This window comes from Tachysurus vachellii, chromosome 7 (assembly GCF_030014155.1).
Source record: "Tachysurus vachellii isolate PV-2020 chromosome 7, HZAU_Pvac_v1, whole genome shotgun sequence".
NCBI classification, from domain to species: Eukaryota; Metazoa; Chordata; class Actinopteri; order Siluriformes; family Bagridae; genus Tachysurus; species Tachysurus vachellii.
The window spans coordinates 27,609,778-27,627,188 of record NC_083466.1 but is presented as its reverse complement, the minus strand read 5'-3'; the positions used below and the strand labels follow the sequence as shown (position 1 = coordinate 27,627,188).

Sequence of the window (17,411 nt, the reverse complement as noted above, 5' to 3'; positions counted from 1 at the left end):
TTGATTGTTACTTAGAATAGCGCTTATACCTTGTTTGACCTGGGACTGTTTTTTGGCCTGTTTTGTGCCTGACATTTTTAGATCTGTTTGTTTGGGCTCACCTGCCATTGTGTCCCATCCTCTGTTTCTCTTTCTGAGACTTGGCAATAATTTTAATTCTAGCCATTTTATTATCTCAATCAAAACAGCCATAACTGAGTAGGGTACAGAGGAACAACTGTTACACATGTATGTTTATTAAATATACATAAGTATAATTATTGGTAATGCTCATTAGAATACACATTGCAGTGTGCAGAGTAATGTCCAGTGAAGCAGACTCTGACTTCAGTTTTCTATTTGAGCTCAGTTTTTTATTTATTTTTATTTTTTTAAACAACTATTAGTACTATACCTATTAGTAGAGTTCTGAATATATTCATATTCACTCTATATTTCGGGTCATTTGGTAAAAGTGGCTTTCGCAAAATGCAGCCCCATAGCTAGCTTTAATACACACCGCCCCCTGCACCCCTCTGCATCTTTACACGTTTGATCCCAGCTACCTGGCTGCCAAGTTATCTTTTTATTATCACCCCATTTCATACAAAACTCATCACTTGGACCCCTAGCTCCCTGACCCCCATCACTCTGGAACGTAAAGACATAAAGACATACAACACACAGTTGTACACATGTACCATACTCTCCATGTCAGTAAAATCACCCAGCTCCAAACAGTCAGGTACAGTAGACTGACTCCAAAGCCTAGAACCCACTGGCACTTCTTGTGAACTAAATATATCTATTATTAATCTTTATATTAACATTTTGTTCTATGTTTATGTTCTGTAAAGCTGCTTTGAGACAATGTCTATTGTAAAAAGCACTATACAAATAAACTTGAATTGAAAACTTGAATTGAACTTCTGTGCTCTCTATTCCCTGGTTCTCTATCAGTTGGTTTAAAAATATACACCCTGTGCTTTTAGCTGTGACATTATCAAGAGATGGGAGTTTCTTTTTTCCTCTCTGTTCTCGCACCAAGGTGGTGGAACTTCCCCTAGAAGTCAGAACAGCTAAGTCATTGGCCATCTTCAAATGACGGATGAAGACCTACCTCTTGCTGAAACATTAAAAAAAAAAAATGTATTGCTGTATCTATTTATTTAAGAAAAAATATTCCACCCTACACAGTTTTTAGGCTGATGGTATTCTAAGTCTGTGACCTAGTGAACTAGTGTTAATGTATTCATTGATAGAGACATCAAAGCACTTTTATATGTCACTATGTATAAGGGATGATTAGAAATGTACCAAGCCTTTGAATTGTTTACTATTTATTCCTTTTTGCTCTTTCAGTTTTGTTTCTTTGTTTCTTTTCTCTGTTTGCCTTTTTTGAACCTGGACTATTTTGAACTTGACTTGAATCATGTTTTGTGACTATTTGTGTTTTCCTTTTGTTCTTTTGTGTTTCTGAATGAACAAAAAACAAAGCAAAACCAGAAATGCCAACTTATCTCTGCTTACATGCCTCTAACAATGTCACTGTCCTGTGGGTGTCCAAGGCTAATGAGATATGTATGTTTCTGCATATCTGTTGTTTTTTACAGTCATAAGTAAATAATATAACTAACAGTAACAAAAATGTACATTATAAGGCATTTGCTCAGTAAGTCTAGTTAATGCTAACATGCTTTTGTTACAATCTTTCTGTGTACAAGAAACACCACCAGAAGCTCTATACGGCAGCTGATATTTTATATCAGTCACAACCTTGAATTTCTTTGATGAAAGTACAAACACCAACATTCTCTATTAGCAGATTAAATGTTCTTGGGACTTTGTCACAGAGCAGCAGATGACTTCAGGACACAGAAGATCAGGTGCAGATTAAAACATTACACAATAGTTTACACCCATTAGATGATTTAAACCCTGTGTGTCTACTTGTACTCTTACCTATTGAACTATCATAGTTACTGAGAGTATTTACACATCAAACTAAACCCTTCTCATAACAGATATGGAGAACAACCTGAACAGTCATGATTAAGTACACACAATGTCTTAATCACACAATAAGCTCATCACTCAGGACATTCAGACTGCAGATGAACAACTTTATAACCCCACCACTCACTCTAATGAAGACACAAAGAGAACATTTACTCACAGAGCATCACACTCAGTGGACTGAGCTCCATCTTGTCCCTCTAATGACTGAGTGACTGACAGAGCAGAGGTGTGTGTTAAAGCCTTACCACTTCCTGTGCTTGCTTATGCTCAGGGCTGTGTGTGGATGCATGGCTCTATTTTAGTGGTTACACACACACTGTAAAAAGTAATGTGTAAAACCAGCAACATTAGTTACATTCTTGTTCCATTTTCTAAATGCCAGATGAATTTTTTTAACATGAAAAGAGAAAAATAAGAAAAAGGGTTACTAATTTATGGCAGAGGTGAACTTTTGTTTGAAAAAGTTATACTCCTATAAACTGTTTGCCACCAGGATAAAGTGTATATTGAAGAGGAATTAAATCAATTATTGCACTAAGCATAATTCTGACCACAAGGTGGAGCCAACGGACCAACAAAACTCAAGTCTTTTACACGAACTGGTATTGTGGAATCACTACACCCATTTTACTAGGGCATGAGTCCCTGTAACATTTTCCTGATACTTCATTGCCTGAGGTAGATTACAATATTTATGTCTGGAAATATTTTTCTCGATTGTAATACCAGCTGAAGCAAAAAAATCATGTAAGTCCTATCTAGCCCCCACCCCCTTCCTCTGCCCCACCCTCCTTGTTGTACTCCTCCTCCTCCCTTAAATTTTACCTGTGGAACTTGACTGAGATTCTCCATGTACATTGAATAATACTGCAGGATGGAGTTATCTTCTGTCACAATAGAAACAATGTACACATTGGTTTATTATTATTATTATTATTATTATTATTATTATTATTATTATTATTATTATTTATTTCTGCTCAATGCATATTTTAGAGGCAATACATGATTGTGTAAAAATACAAAATTAAAACATTTAAACAGGAACAAGTTAGACAAGAGTTTAGTACAGTTTTCTTGTATTATATTTTGTATTATATTACACATTATTGCAGACAGGTTGAATTCAGTGAATTGATAATGATGCATTTATATTTATTAAAAAAAAACATCTCTTTACACACCTACAATTAAAGTTCATACAGCTGAAAAGAAAAGCCAAACAAAATACAAAAAACACAACTTAAAGCTACTCAGTGATGAACACCAGTAATGGTACATACAATGTTTTGAGAGTCTCAATTCTCACACACTGCATCAAAATATTACAACAAAGCTGACTGTAAGATACTGCACTATAAACTACATACCAATCAAGCAATAAATCAGCATTATTATTGAATCCTGAAAATAATCCCTCTTTTCATACGTGGAATTTGCTCATTCTTCTATGACTGCACTCTCAATTCTGTTTTCATCAGGGCGAGCTGTAAAAGATATAACAGGGTCAGTTTATTCCAAGTGTTTATACCAGAAAAAACAACCAAACTTCATCTGTTATCATCCTAAACACAGTTTAAAGAGTGATTATTTTAATGCTTGTGACCATTGTTCAGCAAAAAGTTGTCTTAGAAAATAAATATAATTTATTCAGGCATAATCAGTAACTATGTCAGAGATTCTTGTTGTACATATATATATATATATATATATATATATATATATATATATATATATATATATATATATATATATATATATATATATTCAATTCAAGTTTATTTGTATAGTGCTTTTTACAATCGACATTGTCACAAAGCAGCTTTACAGAACATAAACATAAAACAAAAGATCAATATTAAAAGATCAATATTAGATATATTTAAATGTGTTCGTATTCATAAACAATGAGCAAGTCTGAGGTGACTCAGGCAGCAGTGGCAAGGAAAAACTCCCTTGAATGGAAGGAAGAAACTCTGAGAGAAACCAGACTCAAAGGGGAACCCATCCTCATATAGGTGACACTTTCAGGGTGTGATTATAAATATACAATCACAATATATCAAGGTGTCTTATTGCTGTATTAAATGCTACCACTGTAACATCACAAAGCTGCGGACACCAGCATGCCTCTTAATAGGCACTTGGTCATTTGCCTGTAACTCGCGGCACCTGCACACGATGCTTTTTAAGACCCCGGGTTTTGTCGCACAGCGTGTGGACGTAGTCTGTGCCAGAGTTTCTGGGTGGTAATATGTATCAGAGTGCACAGCTCTCTGAGAGTAAAGTCAACTTAAGAAGCTTTTATTGTCATTTCAACCATATATATAGTTGTTGTAGTACAGGGTGAAATGAGACAAAGTTTCTCCAAGCCCTTTGTGGGGCATTTGGGAGGCTGCAATGCATTTATCATGCAGTGTTTGTTGGTTATTGAGATGCAGCCCTCTCAGTTCCATTCTGAGAAGACCAAAATTGTCTATTACCCCTTTTCCACCAAAAAGAACCGGGTGCTGGTTCAGAGCTAGCACTGGTGCTGGTTCAAAGTTGGTTCCACTGGTGAACCTTCTAAAAACCGGTTTGCCGTTCTATCGGTTAAAGAGCCATCACAGAGCCGAGTCTGAAGTCACTGTATTCGTGTCATGTTTCCCAGCAATGTTAGCGCAGCAGCGGCAAACACAAACAATGTGTACATGCAGCTCCATGTAATTTGTATAAACGGAGGTTGTAATCGAGAAAGTACATAAAATTATTTTATCATTAACACAGATAAAAAGTTAGCCTTAGCATGTAGCTACCTACTATTATGTGTGCTGATAATTGATCATATTATGGTAAAGTAAAAGTGTATTAAACATTAGTAAACTTAAGGTACATTATCAAATGCGCAGAAGCCCTGCCCACAGCCCCTGAGATAAGCGGTTCTTAGGTCTAGACCAGCAATGTTTTGGTGCTACTTAAGAACCATTTTTCCTGGTTCAGAGCCGGAGCTTTGGCTGTCGAAAAAGAAAGAACAGCACTCAAACTGCCTCGGTGGAAAAGGGGCATAAATGATCGCCCTTTTATCAGGCAGGGTGCTGGACTGGGTTACGGCCATTTGGCAGGGCAGTCTACTGTAGCTGACTACTCTATGGTTGGTTCATTTATCGATGCTCTGTGAAGCACTAACCTCGTCCCAGCTCTGCAAATGCTAGGGCACATGCTTAGTTGCCAGCCATACCATCAATTTATGAACTCTTGTGGCCAGCTCAGGATGGAACGATCTGACCCTCCAGGAGGCCTATGTACAGGGCCTCTCGGAGGAGCTAAAAAATGAGCTAGCGGCTCGCAATCCTCCTCTGGACGAGCAGGCTCTGTACCACCATACTATACAAGTAGATAATCACCTTTTGGAGCGCTGAACCGAGTGACGGGCAAACAGGCAGCCCCAGCATGAATGCGCTTTTGCTTATGCACATCCCAAGTACCCGGAGCCCCAAGAGGCTCCATCAGAACCCATGCAGGTGGGTTCCATGAGCCTAACTCAATACAACAACCCGTCCCATTCAGAGTCACCCTGGTCCCTGCCCTAACCTGGGCATGTAAGAAGGTGAACCTCCAGGCCTTCTTTGACTCAGGGGTAGCAGGAAATTTTATTGATGGGGGCTTGGCCACCAGCTTGAAGGTTCAATGTCCTGGATGGGTGCCCATTGGCTGTGAGGCCCATAACTATGCAGACAGATCTGCTCACCTTACACAGAGCAAGGGTCTGTCAGTGCCCCCAGAGCTGCCTCAGAGGGTCACTCCACTCTGCGCCCACCCTAACGGGGCCTATGGACCTGGCACGGGTCACAGAGGACCCACTTAGGACCAAGGTGATCAAAGAGTGGCCTCAGCCCTCCTCAGTCCTGGCAGCCCAACACTTTTTGGGCTTCACCAATTTCATCCAGAGCTTTGTATGCAATATTAGCACCTTGGCCAGCCCACTTTACCCCCTGACCAAGAAACCTAAGGGGAAGTTCGTATGGACCGTTGAGGCCCAGGAGGCCTTTGAGGCCTTAAAGGAGAGGCCGTGAAATCTGGAGAGGAGAGGCACCCAAAGCACAGAGAGGATTTACCATGTAGGGGATAGTGAGCTCCTGGTCATTAACTTGGCCCTGGAGGTGTGGTGGCATGGGCTGAAGGGGGCCAAGCACCCACTCCTTATACAGATGAACCTGAAGCCATGACAGGCCAGGTGGTACATGTTCTTCACCCGGTTTAAATTTGTCCTGTCTTTCAAACCTAGCTCTAAGAACGCCAAACCAGATGCCCTCTCCCACCAGTGGGACCATCCTAGACCCAACCCATAATTCCATCATTCTAGGATAGTGGCACTTTTACACAGGTTCTCACCTTTCACAGAGCACCCAGGAGTCATGAGAAAGCTGATTTTGTGTATTGTCTTTTGGGTAATGTTATTTTTGTTTGCAGTGTCTTTGGCCCTGCACTGTCTTTTTGTCTTTTGTTTTGCACTGTTTACACCAGATTGCACAGATACACTTTATGTGGCTAGGAATACTTACTTAAATCCTTTGCTCTGTCTTTGATTTATGTAGCACCATGGTCCTGGACTCATTTCACTGTGTACTGCAACAGCTATATATGGTTGAAATGACAATAAAAGCTTCTTGACTTGACTTGAACCTTGGAGTTCCTGAGGCGCAGATTCTGGCGTGTTTTCCATGTTTTCCAAACAGGAGAGGGAGTTACGGGTCCAGGTTGCAAAACAAATGGTGCCCAGGTGCCACAGGGCCTGGCAGAGAGCAAAGATGGCCCAAAGATGGCCCTGCTCAGAGGAGCGCCTGTAAGAGACATGCAGCACCCACGTTCCACCAAGGTCAAAGGGTCTGGCTGGCAACCAAAGACCTGCCCTTCGACGTGGAGTTCAAGAAGTTGGCACCACGTTACATCAGGCCCTTCAAGATACTGGATTAATCTTGTAGCTTACTACCTACAGCTCCCCAGTCCATGAAGATCAAACCCATGTTCCATGTCTTCAGACTGATGCTGCTCCTCTGTAGGAGGATCACTCTTGGGTCCCTGCACAACACAACACAGTGTGCTGCTCAAAAAGGTAATTTCCCTGAGAGCTAGGAGTAAACACTTCTGTGCTTTTCCCCGTCTGCCTCTTCCAGACCCTCCTGGTGCAAAGGTAAAGCTTTGGGCACACTGTAGAGCTTTTGGCACACTAAAAACCTGACAAAATGTGTGTATTCCTTAAACAACTATATTTGTAATTTTTTGAGATACTTTGACACACTGACTGAAGCGACTGAATTCAGTCTCAGACCAATGTTTTCTACTTTTACTGAGGTGAAAATGTTTTTCTCGCACTAATTAAAGTCATGATGCTTGTTCTGTAAAATATAGAATATGTAAGTTCTTACCTCGAGCTCTGTAACATATGACCAGCAGAATGATGGTTACCAGCAGATATGGAAAGGCCGTCACCACACTACAGATCAGCATGAGCACTGAAAATTGATCTTCTACACGCGATAGGCCTAAAGCAGTGTAAGTCACTTTAATTATAATTATAATAATATTTTACTCATTTTTTTTTTAAATAAAGAACATTTTTTTTAACTGATTTTCAGAAACTGAACACGATATTTCTTCAATTATGTAAAGAGATCAAAAGATTAACTCAAAATTACATTTAAGAAAATGATACCCTTTTCTCTCTTATTTGGTATTAAAATCATAAAACATACAGAACAATTAAAACATTAGTGAGAACAGTTAAGTATCTCTTGTTGAACAGTTTAGCCCAGAGTTCTGAAAATTCTGCAATGAAACATTCCCCTTTTCCTTTAAGATTAAACACACTACATGAAGACTCACCATGGACTGTGATGTTGACAGGATTGCTGTTTTCTTCAGATTCAGACTCACACCAGTAAACTCCAGTGTAGAATGTAGAGAGGGAGCTGATGTTACATGTAGATCCTGTAACTGATCCATAATCCGAACAAACTGACAGTCCCCATTTGTGTGTGTATTGTCTCACTATCCATTCAGAAGAGTTACTCTGGTCCTCACATCTCAGTGTAAGAAAGTCATTAGTAGTTAAATGTTGAGTTCTGTTGGGATTGATGATCATTGAGACTGAAGGAGATTCACCTTAAACACAGATCATTATAAATCACATGCATTATTATGACTGTTTATGATTTACATGACATTTAATTACATATTGCTTGTAACTGACATTGAACGCAGTTTATTTAATTTATATGGGTTTCTTTATTTTTATGATGTTTTTGGCAAGAGATTTTTATTATGAAAATTGTGACAGAGAGTGATGCAGGAAGAAAATGCTGCCACGCACATGCTGAAACAAGGAATGTTCTTGCTTTTCAAGCATATATTTTAAGTTAAATTCTACCTATCCAAGACTGAAAGAGGCATCAGGTGCAAGATAAAGTTCTCCTCTAGTAATAAGCGGCAAATGACGTAGGTTTTCTGTTAATGTTACATGTGATTTATTTGTATTTCTGTTTTTATTTCTGTTCAATAATTATAATGTCCTTTGTATTTTGCATTTGTCTTATTTTCTTATCATTAGTTCTCACTGCAGTCTGATTATCCATCTGGTTGGTCAACAAAGCCAATTAATCAAGAATTCTGAAGCCCAAGAGGCTACTGAGGGGAGCTACAGTGCTTTGTGAATGAGAATATATTCATATTTTATGAATATATTTTATATATTTTTCATATTTTATAATATCCTTATATTTTAGGGCTATTCAACTGCTTTAAACATTCCTCACTCAAGAGGCATAATAGAAAGCTTTTTTTTACACCAAACATTTGGACAGCTGTATTTCTGTGTACTACAAATAATATATACATCTAGATATACCAGTGATAAATAGTGGCTGTAGATTGCTGTAAAATGTGTGAAAGGCTGGTTCTCTTCTTTCTCCTCTGCACAAATAAACTCCTGTGTGTTTAAGAGCAGCAGGACTGAGAGTGTATTTGCCTCCAGATCGTCTACTGTTGTTTGGAAGACGAACCGCTCTGTAGGTAATATGGCCATCCTTGTGTCTTTGGGGAACATCTCTGTACCAGCTGAATGTCCAGTTTGTGGAGGAGTCTGTAACCTCACAGCTTAGAGTCACTGAGTCTCCTTCAGTCAGCCAGCTCTGAGGAGATACACTCAGTACTGGCAGCGGAGTCTCTGTTACACAGGAAATACTTTATAAATCTATATATATACACAATCACAGGTTTGCTGTGAATATTGACATATACATGTATGTATTTACACTTATTAATAATGATGTGCTTAATTGTTTAAAATGTTTCACGATCAATCATTGCTCAGGCTTGGAGGTGCTCAGTGTTGATTACTTTGGCATGCCAGGCCTCTAGGGGAACCTTTCGCGGTTTTTCTTCTTTGTTCATAAAGACTTCATTGAGGTAACATTGCACAAGCACATTGTGTAAGTTAAGGACATGGTGAGCATGTGTAGACCGGCTGTAATGGAGAGCTCAGTGTAACATTTCCTCAATGCAAATGCAGATATTGCGTATTTGATTTACTTGTGCAGTTATTGGGTCTCTTTAATAAAAAAAAATATTAATTAACCAATTGTTAATTGATAACACAAACTGATGCATTTTGTAACTCAGCAGTTTCTCTTAATTTGAAGGGAAGATGCTTAAAATGATAACTGGATTTTGACAGTCTGTTATAAGGCATTGTTGATGCTCTATCTATCTATCTATCTATCTATCTATGAATAATTGCAGTGCTTGCACAATTAATCATTAATCAGAAATTCTATTGTAAATCAAATTCTATTGTAAATTAATCAGAAATTCTATTGTAAAATCTGGATGTTGCCACAGACTCACCTGATACAGTCAGTGTAACAGCATCACTGATCGCGGAGTTCTGTGAGTCTCTCCCATGTCCTCTACAGGTATAGGTACCACTGTCAGTTGTTATAACACAGCTGATACTGACCTCCTGCATTGTGTTGATTTTATCTTTACTTGCATAGAGAATGCCATTCTTATACCAGCTGTATGTCCACTTAACATCATCTGCTCCCTGTATGTCACATCTGAGAATAACTCTCTCACAAGTGAACACATTTTTATCTGGTTTTATGGACACCAAAGGCTTAGGACTCCCTATAAAAAATTTCTTGTTAATGAAAATTAGAAATTTAACTGGACATAAACATATTTGAAAACATATCATATACTATTTGTTATTAACTTAGAGTTAATTCTTTATTGAATAAATTAATTAAAATTAAGTTTTACATAGTAATTGTTTATAAAATCACCTTCAGCAAGTGTTTCAAGTGGAAGTGAAATTAGCACTAAAAATGAGCAGAAATAGAGAACATGATGTAAATATTACAAAGATTCAGCGTGTGAAAAATCACAATTTAGATGCATTAAACTGAAGATTAAAAAGTATATTGTACCAAATACTATATACCAAGAGCAAATATGTGGTAGCAGATAATAATTCTGACATTTGGACAGAGATTACATTTCCTAATTGTAGAGACTTTGAAAACTAGAAACAGAAAAGTGTGGAGTTTTTACAAGAAGACTGGACTGTCTCTATGGAATTTCCCATGTTCTGCCTATAGACCATTTCAACAACTGTGTGGGTCTACAGAGGTCACGTCTTTGGTACTTGAAACTTTCTTTTTCTGGCTAGTTGTTGCATTCAAAAACACCTGCATTGCAGCAGTAAAGTGATAAGGCTGGAGTCCATCTAGCAATTCAGGAATGTCTTTACACTGCAAAACTGCACTTTTTACGTGTTACTAAAAAAATGCAAGGATACATTTACATGTATCATTATTATGAAATTAAACCACTCGCTCCAGACAAGCATTCATGTTGAGACCTCATATAGAAGTGTGTGTGGCTATATTTATGTATGTGACTAGAAATGAAAGCCAATAAGTACTGTACATACTTCATGTGTTTTGTATTGTCATTCATCAGCAAATATTTTCCTTACCTTCAAGAACTCTACAGTAGAGGTGACCAGCTCCTACTCTGAACTACTGTTTGTCTGACTGGTTTAAAAAAGTCAGTGTCTGTCACTGGTTTTGGCTCAATCTAAAACAATTTTACATTATACATGTAGTAATCTACTTTTACATTTATTAACAAGTATATATATTTATCTAAAAGCAGCAACACAAGTTTATGAGTTCTTGTTTATTCGTGACCACGCACCATGCAAGTGCATGCATGTCCACAAAGAACCTCCACAGTCACTATAGCAACAAACCATTCGGGGTAGGTTTTTGACATTGTTTGACTTCTGTTCCAACTTCACCACAGACAAGAAAAATGACTTCCGCACTGTAGGAGCAGATGTTCCCAACTTTTCAGCTTAGAAAATAGTTATAAGCATCCAGACCTTGATGAGCTTTTTAGACAAACTTAGTTTCAGCGAGATTGTGATACACATAATTGGTAATTCTAATTGGTCTAATATTAAGGGAGTTTTTGCAAATACCTTAACTCTACTTTTGAAATATTGCGGGAAAAAAGCTTTAAATAAAGGTTTAAATGTTTAATTTAACATTAACAGTTTCATGTTAATTGAATTGCTTGTGCATGCCTCCTTTTCTGTCAACGGTTGCCATAATTATTACAGTTAATGCTGAGAAAAACTATTATTGTTTTAAAATATATAAATATCCCAAAAGCTTTGAGAATGCTGCTCCACCTCCCATCTCTACTACATAATGTGTTTCAAAATCTCTTGAAACTGACTTTAATTTTCCTTTTATGCAAAAACATGAATAAGATTACTACTTTTCAACATTTAGCATCAGCAGTTAAGTTATTTCACTATGTTAAAAGTCAGTTATTTGACTCACACATTTGCCTCTTCCCATTCTTTACTGCTGAATCCACACTGAATTAACAGAAAACAAGAGAGAAGCTAAACTACAGCAGTAATCTCATTTCTGTTCCTCTTAAACTGTCTTCTATGTTTGTACAAGGCTAAGGAGAATATTTGTCTTTATTTTTATTAGTCATGGTGAAAACACATCAAGTATTGTGTATTAGAGTGAACCTGAAGGGCTGCCGATGAAAATTAGCACTTTTGAGCTAACTCGGGTACATTTACATTATTTTAATGTTGATTAATGTACATTGTCCTCTTTTAAATAAATAAAAAAAGACTGAGGAAGACTTCCCTGTACATATTATAACAATAACAAAAATTTAAATGTAGGTTATAAGAAAGTGTCTCATTAATTGGAGTCTCACTGCTCACATGGTTTACTTAAAACATTTTTTTGCTAGAAGGCTCATTAGAGCAGCCAAAAATCATTTTTGGACTTCAACTGACAAAAATATAAATACCTTTCAGTCATTTTCTTTTTTTTAGCAGTTCAAATGATCATGAGAAGTTTTAACAGCAGTCCACAGATTAATAGACTAATTTACACCAGATCCACCTGAACAGTCAAGTACACACAATGTCCTAATTAAACAACAAGCACATCATTTAACACATTCAAACAGCAGATGAATTTTATACCACTCAATGGACACAAATAGAATATTTACTCACAAAGCATCACAGATAATGGACTGAGCTTCATTCTGTTCCTCTAATGACTGACTGTCTGATAGAGCAGTGGACTGTGTTAAAGCCTTCCTTAAACACTTCCTGTATTCTTGCAAAGACAGAAAGCATGTACACCACAGAGAGACACACAGACTGTTGCCCCATCCTATTAAGAAAGGTTAGAGAAAAAATGCCTGCACCATAGTAAAATCTTATCTGTATCTGATGCAGAAAAGCAAGTTCATGCATTCATGACCTCGCGACAAGACTATTGTAATGCATTGCTTGGTGCTTGTCCTGCATCTTCAAAAACAAGCAACAGTAAGTCTAAAATGCAGCCACCAGAGTTCCTACTAGGTCAAGAAAATATGACCTGAGACACGAAATATGAAGGTGCAGCACCATTACACCTGCTGTCCTATCCACTGACTATGCTTTCTCTCACTCACCATGAGAAACAGGCATGGGTAGTGGCACGGGTCTACTGTTTCCTCTTGGTTTGTCTCATTTATTCATCTCTTCTTTTGAATTCCCTGCAGTTTCCGTTACCTTGCCAATCCACCTCATCATCATCGTCATGTACGGTCCACATTTTACAGAGACTGCCCTTTTGGCTGTTTCTAAGAAACTACATGCATCACTTAAGCTGTCACCTGTCCTCATCCTCCTCAAAATTTCGGCAACATTTGATGCAATCAACCACAAAACCTTTTCCTTGCATTGCTTCTGACACCACATGGCTTTTGTTGCCAAAAATAACGACACAAATCACCTTGCACTCAGCTGAACAACGCATAACCTTTTTTATTTTAACACGTGCGAGAATAAAAAAAAAAGTTCAGAGGCAAAAGTGTGTTCACATCATGCATGCTGAGTAGCCAATTAAATCAATTTAAACAATTCTATTTTACATGACAACCAAAACATTACATTGCTCCAAAAATGACTAAAGGCCAAGAAGAAAACTTATCATGGATGTTGACCAACAGTAACATTAATGGAGTTGCAGGATTATCTGGTTTCTTCCAGCATGTGACAAAATACACAGATTACACATGTGAGATTTTGTGTTGTTTACTGATTTCCATTTTTGATCTCTGCTTGCTCTTTTGGATTTATCTCTTATTCCTCACCATTATTGACCCTGGACTGCTTTGACATCGATGTGAATCACTTTTTGGAACAATTTCTGTTTCTTTTATCATTTTGAATTTCAATACTTTTAATTGTTCTATATTTTACTTCACTGTTTGATTTGCTGCTTTCTTTGTTCCCCACTCACTCCTTTCCTAGTGTGTCATTAAACTCTCCCTACATCTGCATTTAACCTCACAGAGTCTCTTTCGTGACTAATGCTCTCACACATCATTTAAACATCTCCTTCTGCTAAACACAATTCGCTGCTTTAACAAAAAAGAAGCAAAACCACAACTGACAGCTTGTCTCTGCTTTCAGACCTCAGGCCTCTGTAACGTCCCTATGTGTGCAAGGCTAATTGTTTCTTTCTTAATTTGTTTCTGCAAAAATGTTGCATTTCATTTTGGAAGAAAGCATGTTGCATGTTCTGCATGATACAATATTATTTCTTCAGGAAGCCCAAGTGTAGTTCTCAATTAAAAATAAATATTGCACTCATAAAAAGTGGGCAAGAACATAATGAATTTATACTTCTCGTCTTTCCTGAACACACTCTAGTACCCAGGAGTCTCTTCTGCACAGACCCTGGCTTCAATTTTTCTCTTGTTCTCATATGTTTACATTTTTTGATGAACTTTGTGTACAATATTTATTGGTGGAATTATGTTTCTCCACCATACTTAGGGTCATTTTTTAAAAGTCAGTTATCTCCCTCACACATCATTTTCACACCTCCTTCTGCTGAAAAATTGCTAAACCGCAATTGCCAACTTGTCTCTGCTCACAGGACTTTAACATTGTCACTGCCCTCTGTGTATCAAAGGCTAATGATATGTGTTTTTTTATCCTGCATAGTTGTTTTTGAGAATAATAAGTTAATTATATAATCATAACAGTAACACAGATGAAAATGTAGGTTATAAGACATTTTCTCAGTATGTCTAGATAATGTTAACATGGTTTTGTTAAAACCTTTCTGTGTACCAGAAACACCACAGAAGCTCAACACAGCAGCTAAAGACATTTCAGTCACAACAATAACTTCCACTTATCAAAGTACAAATGCAACTATTTTCTTTTAGCAGATCAAATGATCATGAGAATTTCTCACATAGAAGCAGATGAAAGCAGGACAAAGAAGATAAGGTACAGATTCCAACATTACTGAGTCATTTACACTCGTTAGATGATTTAAACCCTGTGTTTTAAACTTGCTCCACTTGTACTCTTACCTGTTGAACTATCATAGTTACTGAGAGTATTTACACATCAAACTAAACCCTTCTCATAACAGATATGGAGACACTGATCCACCTGAACAGTCATGATGAAGTACACACAATGTCCTAATCGCAGATGAACTTTATACCACTCAATGGACACAAATAGAACATTTACTCACAGAGCATCACAGATAATGGACTGAGCTCCATTCTGTTCCGCTAATGACTGACTGCCTAATAGAGTAGTGGAGTGTGTTAAAACCTTCCTTAAACACTTCCTGTGCACTTGCAGAGACAGAAAGCACACCACAGACACACACAGACTGTTGCCCCATCCTATTAAGAAAGGTTTGAGAAAAAACGCCTGCACCATAGTAAAATCTTTACTCTATCAGATGCAGAAAAGCAAGTTCATGCATTCCTGACCTCCAGACTAGACTATTGTAATGCATTGCTAGGTGCTTCTCCTGCATCTTCAATTAACATGCAACAGTAAGTCCAAAATGCAGCCGCCAGAGTTCCTACTAGGTCAAGAAAATATGGCCTGAGATAAGAAATATGAAGGTGCAGCACCATTACACCTGCTGTCCTATCCACTGTCTATGCTTTCTCTCACCCACCATGAGAAACAGGCATGGGTGGTGGTACGGGACTACTGTTTCCGCTTGGTTTGTCTAATTTAATCATCTCTTCTTTTGAATTCCCTGCAGATTCAGTTACCTCTCCAATCAACCTTGTCATCATCTTCATCTACCATCCACATTTTACAGAGACTGCTCTTTTGACTGTTTCTAAGAAACTACACACTGCTACATCACCTAAGCTGTCATCTCTCCTCTTCCTCAACCTTTTGACTGCATCAAATAATTTCAACTGAAATTCAGATTTCAGAATGTCTGGCAGACATATTATTGAAGATGTCAGCTCATCATTTGAAGATCAATCCATGCAAAATTGAACTCCCAGGTCATTCATGCCAAGGCCAGGATCTTGCAATATCAATGAACAATCTGATCTCCCCTTTGGTCATGACTCACAACCTTGGGGTAAACATGGACATTCAACTGTCCTTTTCCTCACATGTTGCAATTGTGACATGCTCACGTCGGTTTCTTTTCAACATCATCAGAAGGCGTTGGCTATTTTTATTTACACACGCTGCTCAGGTGCTTGTTCAGTCAATGAACAATGCACTTCCCCTAGATGTCTGAACAACTGAGTCACTGGCTATTTTCAAATGATGGGTAAAGACCTACTTCTTCCTGAAATACTTGAACTAGCACTTATTTTCCCTGTTTGCTTCATGTGTATATTAAAAAACAGAGATTTAGGTTGATGGTATCCCAAGTCTGTAACCTAGTGCACCAGTGTTAATGTATTAATTGAGAGAGTCTTTTTACATTCTTATACTGGCTAACTGTTAAGTTGTCACAGCCGGGAGGAGGGAGACAGACCCATACGCAGGATAGCTTCAAATGAATAGGGTTTAATAACTAAATACATATAACAGGAACACAGACGAAAACTAAACAAAACAAAGGATGATGAAACAATGACGAACACTGTACATTAAAATGACGGTACAATGAAGATGATTCCGTGCTGCCATCGGCAAAGTGGCACGGTTAAATAGACCTTACAATTAACAATGGGAAACAGGTGTGTAGATATGGGGGAGAGCAGACAAAGGCAGGGAGGAGTAGACAAAGGCATATTGACATAAGTATAGAAACAATTACAAACTGTTGCTATTTACTTACAAGGCTCTAAAAAGTTTAGCTCCCATTTCAAATTGTCTGTATATAACTGTAAAAAGGACATTAATTAATTTTAATCCTACTCTGTTGTTTACGGTAATTCACTATCCAGTGTTAATACTGTAATAATTTATAAATACACTGTGTGGTTTTACCCAAAAAAGTCTAGGTTCCCATTTGAGTCCGGTTCCTCTCACAAGTTCTCTCTCATACAATCTAAGGGACTTTTTTTCCTTGCCACAGTCACCTCAGGCTTGCTCATTACAGATAAATGCAAATAAATTTACATAATTATTTTATGTTCTGTAAAGCTGCTCAGCCCTTGTTAAAAGCTCTATACAAATAAAATTGAATTCACATATGAAATTAAATTGACACAGCATTCTGAGTTTGAATAGTAAACCTAAAATTCTGTTCTAGCTGTTCCATCTCTTAGTATCACTGACAAAAAAAGTGTTTAATTTATCCTTTGGACTGGTGTCAGCAAATTATTTTCAGAAAGAAATCTCAGTAAACACAATGTGCTTTTAGAAAATCAATAGTAAAGGACCCAGTGAGGCCAACAGGGCAGCCTCCAGCACCAAGCTCTCGCTAGAGGCTCAGAGATCCCTCCAGAGGTTGACAGGGTGGCCTTCAGGTGGCCCAACAGATAATGCCATTCTGGAGCCCAACCTTTTCTTTCCACATGAACATCATAAAAATGGT

The 17,411-nt window shown here is 37.8% G+C and overlaps 1 protein-coding gene across 2 annotated transcripts; it reads right to left on the bottom strand.

Annotated features, from left to right (window-relative positions):
- Positions 1–3,140: 3,140 nt before the first annotated feature.
- On the bottom strand, positions 3,141–12,649 carry LOC132849084 (uncharacterized). 2 transcript variants are annotated; one of them, XR_009648810.1, is made up of 8 exons: positions 12,593–12,649; positions 10,320–10,355; positions 9,880–10,161; positions 8,882–9,199; positions 7,861–8,139; positions 7,404–7,520; positions 6,540–7,056; positions 3,141–3,485 (listed from the first exon to the last, which is right to left on the bottom strand). XR_009648810.1 is itself a non-coding variant. In XM_060875280.1 (7 exons), exons 1-7 carry the CDS (start codon positions 12,621–12,623, stop codon positions 3,439–3,441), a joined length of 1,110 nt encoding a protein of 369 aa, XP_060731263.1. In that variant the 5' UTR covers positions 12,624–12,649; the 3' UTR covers positions 3,146–3,438. The 2 variants fall into 2 exon arrangements, 1 of the variants encoding a protein (XP_060731263.1); XM_060875280.1 differs by lacking the exon at positions 6,540–7,056 and having other exon boundaries at positions 3,146–3,485.
- Between the last annotated feature and the right edge of the window lie 4,762 nt (positions 12,650–17,411).

What these genes read in the sequence shown, in the direction of transcription:
- LOC132849084 (XM_060875280.1), bottom strand. Translation starts at nt 12,623, where the DNA reads ATGAAGCTCAGTCCATTATCTGTGATGCTTT. An exon ending in TCCATTATCTGTGATGCTTT is followed by an intron (nt 10,356 to 12,592) that starts GTGAGTAAATAT and finishes GCTCATTTTTAG; the next exon opens with TGCTAATTTCACTTCCACTT. An exon ending in CATATGTTACAGAGCTCGAG is followed by an intron (nt 3,486 to 7,403) that starts GTAAGAACTTAC and finishes TATCTTTTACAG; the next exon opens with CTCGCCCTGATGAAAACAGA.